Source organism: Salvelinus sp. IW2-2015, linkage group LG2 (genome assembly GCF_002910315.2).
Source record: "Salvelinus sp. IW2-2015 linkage group LG2, ASM291031v2, whole genome shotgun sequence".
NCBI lineage: Eukaryota > Metazoa > Chordata > Actinopteri > Salmoniformes > Salmonidae > Salvelinus > Salvelinus sp. IW2-2015.
In genome coordinates, this window is record NC_036839.1 from 29,677,499 (window position 1) to 29,689,573 (window position 12,075).

The following is a 12,075-nucleotide window of genomic DNA, read 5'->3' on the forward strand; positions in this document are numbered from 1 at the left end:
AGGAAGGCAGAATGGTAATGTTGCCGGAGTGTCCTCCTCATCCTTTCTAATCCTACCAGCAATCTGATTAGACCAACAGGACCTTGTAAAGCTAAACACCTTTAGGATCATCATAACATCAAAGTGTAAGACAGAGCTTCATCTGTGTACATAACTCAGTTTTTTTTTTTTTTGATGGCGACCACTAATTTGAGATGGATTATAAAAATATAGTTCAAATATAGTACCCTCCGTCATCCCAGTGCAAATTCACAATGGTGATATACCCAGCAATGGTGATATACCCACCAATGGTGATATACCCAGCAATGGTTACTTTACCCAGCAATGGTTACTTTACCCAGCAATGGTTACTTTACCCAGCAATGGTTACTTTACCCAGCAATGGTTACTTTACCCAGCAATGGTTACTTTACCATCTGATCTATAAAGAACAGAGTGGCCAAACCGACCACTATGAGGAGGCCTGTTCCAATGTTCGCTCAATTCAACTGTCATCGTTTTGTGTGGCACAGTGTCTGTATGTGTTAACTATGAGTGATGTCTATAGTGAGTGGACACAGTAGTAGGAGTGTGCGCGCATCAGGTAGGGTGCAGAGCAGATGAAGGTCAGAAGTGACATTCCAGGATATTAATAACAACAGGTATGTGTGTAACTGGGAGTAATGTTATCAGTGTGTAAACCCAGTCAGACAGTAGTAGGGTAATTATCACCGCTAGTAATATCTAGCGATCCTCTGGCCACCTTGCTGCCGACCTGGGCCACGGCTCAATCTCAGTCATTGAGCTCCACTGACAGGGAAATAGGGGCAGTGGGGAGGGGGTTAAAAGGGCACCAACATCAGATTCAGGCCACATACAGTAGTATTACATAGCAGTGTCAGTCTGCACATAGGTCCTAACATGTAGGTACCAGGTAGAAGTAAGCTTTTGGTTTTAGGCAGATGAGCAAATATGAAACTGTGTTTGGGATTTTCCTTAGCCGAGTAAGAATGTGTGTGTGTGAGAGAGAACGTGTGTATACTTTTGATAACCGTCTCACTGCAAAAGCAGAAGTGGCACAGACAGTGCTATCCTGCAGTGACAAATCAAATCAAAGTTTATGTCACATACACTGAATACAACAGGTGTAGACCTTACAGTGAAATGCTAACCAATAGTGCAAAAAATGTATTAGGTGAACAATAGGTAAGTAAAGAAATAAAACAACAGTAAAAAGACAGTGAAAAACAGTAGCAAGGCTACATACAGACACAGGTTAGTCAGGCTGATTGAGGTAGTATGTACGTGACTATGCATATATGACGAACAGAGAGTAGCAGTAGCGTAAAGAGGGGTTGGCGGGTGGCGGGACACAATGCAGATAGCCCGGTTAGCCAATGTTCAGGAGCACTGGTTGGTCGGGCCAATTGAGGTAGTATGTACATGAATGTATAGTTAAAGTGAATGTGCATATATGATAAACAGAGTAGCAGCAGCGTAAAAGAGGGGTTGGGGGGGGCACACAATGCAAATAGTTCAGGTAGCCATTTGATTACCTGTTCAGGAGTCTTATGGCTTGGGGGTAAAAACTGTTGAGAAGCCTTTTTGTCCTAGACTTGGCACTCCGGTACCGCTTGCCATGCGGTAGTAGAGAGAACAGTCTATGACTTGGGTGGCTGGGGTCTGACAATTTTTAGGGCCTTCCTCTGACACCGCCTGGTGTAGAGGTCCTGGATGGCAGGCAGCTTAGCCCCAGTGATATACTGGGCTGTACGCACTACCCTCTGTAGTGCCTTGTGGACGGATGCCGAGCAATTGCCGTACCAGGCAGTGATGCAACCATTTAGGATGCTCTCGATGTTGCAGCTGTAGAACCTTTTGAGAATCTCAAGACCCATGCCAAATCTCTTTAGTTTCCTGAGGGGGAATAGGCTTTGTCATGCCCTCTTCACGACTGTCTTGGTGTGTTTGGACCATGATAGTTTGTTGTTGATGTAGACAACCAAGGAACTTGAACCTCTCAACCTGCTCCACTACAGCCCCGTCGATGACAATGGGGGCGTACTCAGTCCTCCTTTTCCTGTAGTCCACAATCATCTCAGTCTTGGTTACGTTGAGGGATAGGTTGTTATTCTGGCATCACCCGGCCAGGTCTCTGACCTCCTCCCTATAGGCTGTCTCGTCGTTGTCGGTGATCAGGCCTACTGTTGTGTCGTCTGCAAACTTAATGATGGTGTTGGAGTTGTGCCTGGCCATGCAGTCGTGGGTGAACAGGGAGTACAGGAGGGGACTGAGCACGCACCCCCTGGGGGGCTCCAGTGTTGAGGATCAGCTTGGCAGATGTGTTGCTACCTACCCTCACCACCTGGGGGCAGCCCGTTAGGAAGTCCAGGATCCAGTTGCAGAGGGAGGTGTTTAGTCCCAGGATCCTTAGCTTAGTGATGAGCTTTGAGGGTACTATGGTGTTGAACGCTGAGCTGTAGTCAATGAATATCATTCTCACATAAGTGTTCCTTTTGTCCAGGTGGGAAAGGGCAGTGTGGAGTGCAATAGAAATTGCATCATCTGTGGATCTGTTTGGGCGGTATGCAAATTGTAGTGGGTCTAGGGTTTCGGGGATAATGGCGTTGATGTGAGCCATTACCAGCCTTTCAAAGCATTTCATGGCTACGGACGTGAGTGCTACGGGTCTGTAGTCATTTAGGCAGGTTGCCTTAGTGTTCTTGGGCATAGGGACTATGGTGGTCTGCTTGAAACATGTTGGTATTACAGACTCAGACATGTTGAAAATGTCAGTGAAGACGCCTACCAGTTGGTCAGCACATGCCCGGAGCACACGTCCTGGTAATCCGTCTGGCCATGCAGCCTTGTGTATGTTGACCTGTTTAAAGGTCTTACTCACATTGGCTACGGAGAGTGTGATCACACAGTCATCCGGAACAGCTGATGCTCTCATGCATGCCTCAGTGTTGCTTGCCTCGAAGCGATTTAGCTCGTCTGGTAGGCTTGTGTCACTGGGCAGCTTGCGGCTGTGCTTCCCTTTGTAGTCTGTTATAGTTTGCAAGCTCTGACACATAAGACGAGCGTCGGAGCCGGTGTAGTGTGATTCAATTTTAACCCTGTATTGACGCTTTGCCTGTGATGGTTCGTCGCAGGGCATAGCAGGATTCCTTGTAAGCTTCCGGGTTAGAGTCCCGCACCTTGAAAGCGGCAGCTCTACCCTTTAGCTCAGTGCGAATGTTGCCTGTAATCCATGGCTTCTGGTTGGGGTATGTACATACAGTCACTGTAGGGATGACGTCCTCGATGCACTTATTGATAAAGCCAGTGACTGATGGGGTGTACTCCTCAATACCATCGGAAGAATCCCGGAACATGTTCCAGTCTGTGATAGCAAAACAGTCCTGTAGTTTAGCATCTGCTTCATCTGACCACTTTTTTATAGACCGAGTCACTGGTGCTTCCTGCTTTAATTTTTGCTTGGAAGCAGGAGGATAGAGTTGTGGTCAGATTTACCAAATGGAGGGCGAGGGAGAGCTTTGTACGCGTCTCTGTTTGTGGAGTACAGATGATCTAGAATTTTTTTCCCTCTGGTTGCACATTTAACATGTTGATAGAAATTTGGTAGAACTGATTTAAGTTTCCCTGCATTAAAGTCTCCGGCCACTAGGAGCGCCGCCTCTGGGTGAGTGGTTTCCTGTTTGCTTATTTCCTTATACAGCTGACTGAGTGCGGTCTTAGTGCCAGCATCTGTCTGTGGAGGTAAATAAACAGCCACGAAAAGTATAGCTGAACTCTCTCTAGGCAAATAGTGTGGCCTGCCCAATATATCACAATATACTCTACTTCAGGCGAGCAAAATCTAGAGACTTCCTCAGATTTCATGTACCAGCTGTTGTTTACAAATATGCACAGACCGCCCCCCCTCGTCTTGCCGGAGTGTGCTGTTCTATCTTGCCGGTGCAGCGTATATCCCGCTAGCTGAATATCCATGTCGTCATTCAGCCACGATTCCATGAAACATAGGATATTACAGTTTTTGATGTCCCCTTGATAGGATATTCGTGATCGTACCTCGTCTAATTTATTGTCCAATGATTGCACGTTGGCGAGTAATATCAATGGTAACGGCAGCTTTCCCACTCGCCTTCTGCGGGTCCTCACGAGGCATCCCGCTCTGTGTCCCCTGTACCTGCATTTCTTCCTCTTGCAAATAACGGGGATGTTGGCCCTGTCGGGTGTTTGGAGAATGTCCTGTGAGTCTTGCTTGTTGAAGAAAAAAATCTTTGTCTAATCCGACGTGAGTGATCGCTGTCCTGATATCCAGAAGCTCTTTTCTGCCATAAGATACGGTTGCAGAAACATTATGTACAAAATAAGTTACAAATCACCCCACATAATAGCACAATTGGTTGGGTGCCCGTAAAACTGCTGCCATTTCTTCCGGCGCCATTTTAAGTGATCTTAGGTACAGTATTACAGCCTATTCATGTTATCATTACAGTTAGTGGTGCTGGTCCCATCTCTATGCCATATGTCATTTCATTAACAGTGGGATAAGGGGGTACTTCAACTGCCATCAATGGATTTCTCATGCAGCATAACCAAGCACACTTCGATTTGACCCTTCCTCGATCCCACTCTCGAATCATACACTGTGTAGTGCTTATTACACACATTCCCTCATCAGTCATCAGTATAGCCTGTCAGGTAGACTAATCTCTTCCTCAGGTTGGGTTATAGTGGTACTGTGTGCCTGTAAAGACACACTCCCTCTGACAGACTGACAGCCGATGACAGAAGAGTAGCTAAAGGCCTGTTTGTAGCCTCTAGTGCATGTGTGTGTGTGTGTGTGTGTGTGTACACATGTTTAACTATACTTGTGGGGACCAGAAGTCCCCAAAAGAATAGTAAACAAACAAAAATTGGACCAACTGGGGACATTTTGTTAGTCCCCACAAGGTCAAATGCTATTTCTAGGGGGTTTAGGATAAAGTGTAGAATTAGTGTTAGATTTAGGAGCTAGGGTTAGTTTTACTCTTAAGGTTAGGTTTTGGGGTTAAGGTTAGGGAAAATAGGATTTTGAATGGGACTGAATTATATGTCCCCACAAAGTTAGCTATACAAGAATGCGTGTGTGTCCAGGCCGTTAATGTGACACTGGAATAACAGTGACTCGACCACTGAATGCTTGGCTATGAAAAGCCAATTAACATTTACGCCTGAGGTGCTGACCTGTTGCACCCTCTACAACCACTATTATTTGACCCTGCTGGTCATCTCAAATAAAATGTTATGGGTCACATATACATGTTTAGCTGATGTTATTGCGGGTGTAGCGAAATGCTTGTGTTTCCAGCTTCAACAGTGCAGTAATATCTAACAAGTAATATCTAAATTTCACAACAATACATACATTTAAAGTGAAGGAATAGAATTAAGAATATATAAATATTTGGACGAGCAATGTCGGAGCGGCATAGACTAAAATACAGCAGAATAGAATATATACATATGAGATGAGTAATGCAAAATATGTAAACATTAAAGTGACTAGTGTTCCAATTATTAAAGTGACCAGTTATCTCAAGTCTATGTACAGTGGGGAGAACAAGTATTTGATACACTGCCAATTTTGCAGGTTTTCCTACTTACAAAGCATGTAGAGGTCTGTAATTTTTATCATAGGTACACTTCAACTGTGAGAGACGGAATCTAAAACAAAAATCCAGAAAATCACATTGTATGATTTTTAAGGAATTAATTTGCATTTTATTGCATGACATAAGTATTTGATACATCAGAAAAGCAGAACTTAATATTTGGTACAGAAACCTTTGTTTGCAATTACAGAGATCATACGTTTCCTGTAGTTCTTGACCAGGTTTGCRCACACTGCAGCAGGGATTTTGGCCCACTCCTCCATACAGACCTTCTCCAGATCCTTCAGGTTTYGGGGCTGTCGCTGGGCAATACGGACTTTCAGCTCCCTCCAAAGATTTTCTATTGGGTTCAGGTCTGGAGACTGGCTAGGCCACTCCAGGACCTTGAGATGCTTCTTACGGAGCCACTCCTTAGTTGCCCTGGCTGTGTGTTTCGGGTCGTTGTCATGCTGGAAGACCCAGCCACGACCCATCTTCAATGCTCTTACTGAGGAAAGTAGGTTGTTGGCCAAGATCTGGCGATACATGGCCCCATCCATCCTCCCCTCAATACGGTGCAGTCGTCCTGTCCCCTTTGCGGAAAAGCATCCCCAAAGAATGATGTTTCCACCTCCATGCTTCACGGTTGGGATGGTGTTCTTGGRGTTGTACTCATCCTTCTTCTTCCTCCAAACACGGCGAGTGGAGTTTAGACCAAAAAGCTATTTTTTTTTGTCTCATCAGACCACATGACCTTCTCCATTCCTCCTCTGGATCATCCAGATGGTCATTGGCAAACTTCAGACGGGCCTGGACATGCGCTGGCTTGAGCAGGGGGACCTTGCGTGCGCTGCAGGATTTTAATCCATGACGGCGTAGTGTGTTAATGGTTTTCTTTGAGACTGTGGTCCCAGCTCTCTTCAGGTCATTGACCAGGTCCTGCCGTGTAGTTCTGGGCTGATCCCTCACCTTCCTCATGATCATTGATACCCCACGAGGTGAGATCTTGCATGGAGCCCCAGACCGAGGGTGATTGACCGTCATCTTGGAACTTTTTCCATTTTCTAATAATTGCGCCAACAGTTGTTGCCTTCTCACCAAGCTGCTTGCCTATTGTCCTGTAGCCCATCCCAGCCTTGTGCAGGTCTACAATTTTAGCCCTGATGTCCTTCCACAGCTCTCTGGTCTTTGCCATTGTGGAGAGGTTGGAGTCTGTTTGATTGAGTGTGTGGACATGAATCTTTTATACAGGTAACGAGTTCAAACAGGTGCAGTTAATACAGGTAATGAGTGGAGAACAGGAGGGCTTCTTAAAGAAAAACTAACATGTCTGTGAGAGCCGGAATTCTTACTGGTTAGTAGGTGATCAAATACTTATGTCATGCAATAAAATGCAAATGAATTACTTCAAAATCATACAATGTGATTTTCTGGATTTTTGTTTTAGATTCCGTCTCTCACAGTTAAAGTGTACCTATGATTAAAAAAATGATAGACCTCTACATGCTATGTAAGTAGAAAAACCTGCAAAATCGGCAGTGTATCAAATACTTGTTCTCCCCACTGTATATAGGGAAGCAGCCTCTAAGGTGCTAGTGATGGCTATTTAACAGTCTGATGGCCTTGAGATTGAAGCTGTTTTTCAGTCTCTCGGTTCCAGCTTTGATGCACCTGTACTGATCTCACCTTCTGGATGATAGCGGTGTGAACAGGCAGTGGCTCAGGTGGTTGTTGTCCTTGATGATCTTTGTAGGTGTCCTGGAGGGCAGGTAGTTTGCCCCTGGTGATTCGTTGTGCAGACCACAAAACCCTCTGGAGTGCCCTGCGGTTTCGAGTGGTGCCATTGCAGTACCAGGTGGTAATACAGCCCGACAGGATGCTCTCAATTGTGCATCTGTAAAAGTTTGTGAGGGTTTTAGGTGCCAAGCCAAATTTCTTCAGCCTCCTGAGGTTGAAGAGGCTGTTGCGCCTTCTTCACCACACTGTGTGTGGGTGGACAATTTCAGTTTGTCAGTGATGTGTACGCCAAGGAACTTGAAGCTATCCACCTTCTCCACTGCGGTCCCGTCGATGTGGATAGTGGGGTGCTCCCTCTGCTGTTTCCTTAAGTCCACGATCAGCTCCTTTGTTTTGTTGACGTTGAGTGAGAGGTTATTTTCCTGGCACCACACTCCGAGGGCCCGCACCTCCTCCCTGTAGGCTGTCTCGTCATTGTTGCTAATAAGGCCTACTACTGTTGTGTCGTCTGCAAACTTGATGATTGAGTTGGAGGCATGCGTGGCCACGCAGTCATGGGTGAACAGGGAGTACAGGAGTGGGCTGAGCATGCACCCTTGTGGGGCCCCTGTGTTGAGGATCAGCGAAGTGGAGGTGTTGTTTCCTACCTTTACCACCTGGGGGCAGCCCATCAGGAAGTCCAGGACCCAGTTGCACAGGGTGGGGTTCAGAACCAGGGCCCCAAGCTTAATGATGAGTTTGGAGGGAACTATGGTGTTAAAGGCTGAGTTATAGTCAATGAACAGCATTCTTACATAGGTATTCCTCTTGTCCAGATGGGCAAGGGCAGTGTGATGGCATCGTCTGTGGATCTATTGGGCCTGTAAGCAAATTGAAGTGTGTCTCGGCTGTCAGGTAAGATAGAGGTGATATGATCCTTGACTAGTCTCTCAAAGCACTTCATGATGACAGAAGTGAGTGCTACGGGGCGATAGTCATTTAGTTCAGTTACCTATTCTTTCTTGGGTACAGGAACAATGGTGGACATCTTGAAGAACGATCTGGTCTTAATGGCCATATACTCTTATAATCCCCACCCAGCACAGCCAGAAGAAGACTGGCCACCCCTCAGAGCCTGGATCCTCTTTAGGTTTCTGCTTTTCTAGGGAGTTTTTCCTAGCCACTGTGTCTCTACATCTACATTGCTTGCCGTTTGGAGTTTTAGGCTGGGTTTCTGTATAAGCACTTTGTGACATCTGCTGATGTAAAAAGGTTTTTATAAATACATTTGATTTACATGAGTACAATATGCTCTAATAACTTTTCTGCAACGTTATGCCAATGTTCATGACATTACCTCATGATAACAAGGCTGATGGAATGTTGCCAACTGTAATTTAGTATCAGATTGCGTATGATGGACTGGAACTCCCCTGCTACTACGTCCAAACGCATGAGAATAATGCAATGATCTATTTTCTACTCCAGGTTATGAGGATGGATTATGGTCGCTCTGTTATAATGTAAACTATAAACTAGAGCCAATAAGTTGACTCCTCACTGAAATGGTCAAGGACACAACTAAACACACATGAATCATGTATGACGCGTTGTGCAATCCTAAACACATGCACATAAGGGGTAAACACAAAGACTAGGATTTACTGTCAAACCCATTGACAGCCCTTACTTATTAAGCTTGCCTGAAAACCCAACATTGAATTGCATTGAATTCTACATCAGGCAGAATTGAGCATTTGAATCAGGAAACTTTCTTCTCGGGACATCGCATGCTTCGGGTGATAGAAATCTGAATGCACTACCAGGGCTTTGAAAAGTTGATGGAATAATAGTTTCCTGTGGATATTGTCTCACATTACTACCGCCAAAAGGCCCAACCACATGAACAACCGGTAAAGTAAATTAAAATATACTTGTATTCAACATTCTGGCATGTAGAGGTCGTGAGAGGAAACTTTCCTGATTCAAATGCTCATTTCTTCCCGACGTAGAATTCAACGCAATTCAACTTCGGGTTTCCAGGCAATTACTAAGATAAATCCATTGATCTGTCAGTAGGTTAATTGCTGCAGTGCGCAGTCATGCATGGCCCAGCCCATCTATACTGAACAAAAATATAAACAAAGTGTTGGTCCCATGTTTCATGAGCTGAATTAAAAGATACCAGACATTTTCCATTTGTGCACACATTTCTTTATGTCCCTGTTAGTGAGCATTTCTCATTTGCCAAGATAATCCATGCACCTGACAGGTGTGACATATCAAGAAGATGATTAAACAGCATGATCATTACACACCTTGTGCTGTGGACAATAAAGGGCAGTCATGCGGTGGGGTTGTGTATTGGGCTGGTATACGCTACAGACAACGAACATAATTGCTTTTTATCTATGGCAATTTGAATGATCCGTTTTAAAGGATACACAGGTGCATATCTGTATTCCCAGTCATGTGAAATTCATAGATTAGGGCCTAATTAATTAATAAAAATTTACTGATTTCCTCATATGAACTGTAACTCAGTAAAATCTTTTATATTCGTGCATGTTACGTTTCTATTTTTCTTCAGTATAAAATACTGGAGTTAATAGCGTGACTGCTCGTTGTATGACAGCCTACCATAGAAACTTTGTCCATGATTGGCTGCGGTGAGTGTGACACCGAAAAGGGAATAGTACGGTTCTGGGAAATAATATGGGAATTTCCACGACATCTTCCGGACAAAATTCAAAGGAAAGGGCAGCGTGCTGTTCCGTCATTGTTTGACATAAACATACAGACCGGGGGCATTTATAGTAGTAGCCTTGTTGGAGCATTATGGCCATACTATCTATAATGGCCCACATTTCGTTGCCTACGCACAATACTGAACATCTGTCCCAGCCAAAGCTGATTCTCCGCATCGAGAAAAGCTTAGTCGTGCGCTAGACACGGCATGTCCATAAAATTCTCCATCATTGTCATGTTCATGTGTCTGGAATTGAAACTTCTTAATTCAAACAAACTCCACACATCAAGTTATCGCTTACACAGAATACAAAACCCTTCCGTCTCCAATAGACTACCTGAATTCCAAAAATCCATGCATTTTGTCGGGACTGCTGGGCGCAGGAGCGGAAGAGATTCAGAAGAATTATACGGCATTGTCTATTCTTACCTGCTTCCACCGTATCTGATAAGTCGTAGTTAGATGCTGTCCTGGGGTATTCTTTGAGTTTCCTGGCGCTGAGGTTCAAAAACCCGGAGTTCGCTCCTTCTTCCAACGCTCTTTCCAAGCCGCGGTTGGGAGGCAGGTTATTGCCACTGATGTTACTTTGTATCGAGGCAGAAGCGAGCTGGGAATGGGGACGAGGGTCTGGTCCCAACGTCGCCATATTAGCCCCTGCTTTATTTAAAAGAAATTCTCTGCAACGACTGTATCCAAGCACAAACTATGGGAGAGACTCCAACGGTTTGCGATTTCCTCTTCGACTGCCTCCGCTCCCACTGCGACTGCGCTATTTACAGTACTACATTGAACTCTAGCCAGACCAACGGCATACTGGTAAATTTGGATTTTGCGACCCCTGCTGACGAAACATAAAACTTCCATAATTTATCTTCAAGACCTACTATGACATGACTATCTGTACCCTAGCCTACCTATGTAGTTCATATGAACTGAGTGATACAGAACAATAACACATCTTAGGGATTCAGTCACAGTGAGTATGGGTTTTGAATGATTGAAAGGCCTGCACAATAACTTTACAGAATTACAATTACAGAAAAACTTTTCATACCATTCATTTCATGTTATATCTTGGATGAGGATTCCTGGAGTTCGTTGAGTCTGATAGAGAGAGAAACAGAGAGAGAGCGAGAGAGAGGGAAACACACACAGAGAGACAGAGAGAGAGAGGCCTCACTGCCAATGAGAGTGCTGAGTCAAACGCTTGAATAACCTGCTTGCATCAGCAGATATACTGATCACCATGGGGGCTACACAATAAACACACATACACACTGACACAAACACACATAAAGTGAGAGAGACAAACAGAGAGGCAGAGATATATGCCTTCAGATACAGAACCGAAAGAAGACAGTGAGTGAGAGTGGTGGAGTGACAGACTCGTCTCTGTTTTGTCATACCTCACTTCTCATCCTGTCATCTTTCAGTCTGGTTACATCTGGAGTTAGTAAAGGCTTCTGGAATTCTATTCCAGACTAATCCTGCTTAAGAGAAATAGCCTATAGTTCTACTATTCCCAATATTCATGACAGTGTGACTATTTATTTTCAGGGCCTGAAAAGCCAGTCCACATCTTCATGTCACTTCCCACTGGGCACACACTGGTTGAATCAACGTTGTTTCCAAGTCATTTCAATGAAATTACGTTGAACCAATGTGGAATAGACATTGAATTGACGTCTGTGCCCAGTGGGTTATTTGTCACTTTCATCCCCTTACTTCATCTTCTATTATTATCAGATAAGTACAATGCAAATAAATGGATACTCCTGATAGTTCCTCTTTTCTGTTCAAGCTGCATTCTGCAGTGACACAGGGTTCGATAGGCTTAAGGCTGATTTCTGCAACATTTTCATGCTGAACAAAGCATTACTTGCCGCTGCAGGGAACCTATCAGGACTTGACCCAAACATTAATAAGGAAGACTATTACATATGGATTAGGTTCAATCTATTTCTTTGTGCATGAAAACTCAATTCG

General features: G+C 44.5%; 1 protein-coding gene and 1 long non-coding RNA gene across 2 annotated transcripts in view; one reads left to right on the top strand and one right to left on the bottom strand.

Moving 5' to 3' along the window:
* The window catches only part of LOC111971428 (leucine-rich repeat and calponin homology domain-containing protein 1), a 95,690-nt gene extending 84,856 nt beyond the window's left edge, over positions 1-10,834 (bottom strand). The window contains exon 1 of the mRNA XM_070448339.1: positions 10,519-10,834. Coding sequence (XP_070304440.1) covers positions 10,519-10,735 — 217 coding nt within the window. The 5' untranslated portion in view covers positions 10,736-10,834. The remainder of the gene's footprint in view (positions 1-10,518) is intronic.
* LOC111977897 (uncharacterized) overlaps positions 1-12,075 on the top strand; it is a 176,937-nt gene that overhangs the window by 94,571 nt on the left and 70,291 nt on the right. The window lies entirely within an intron of this gene.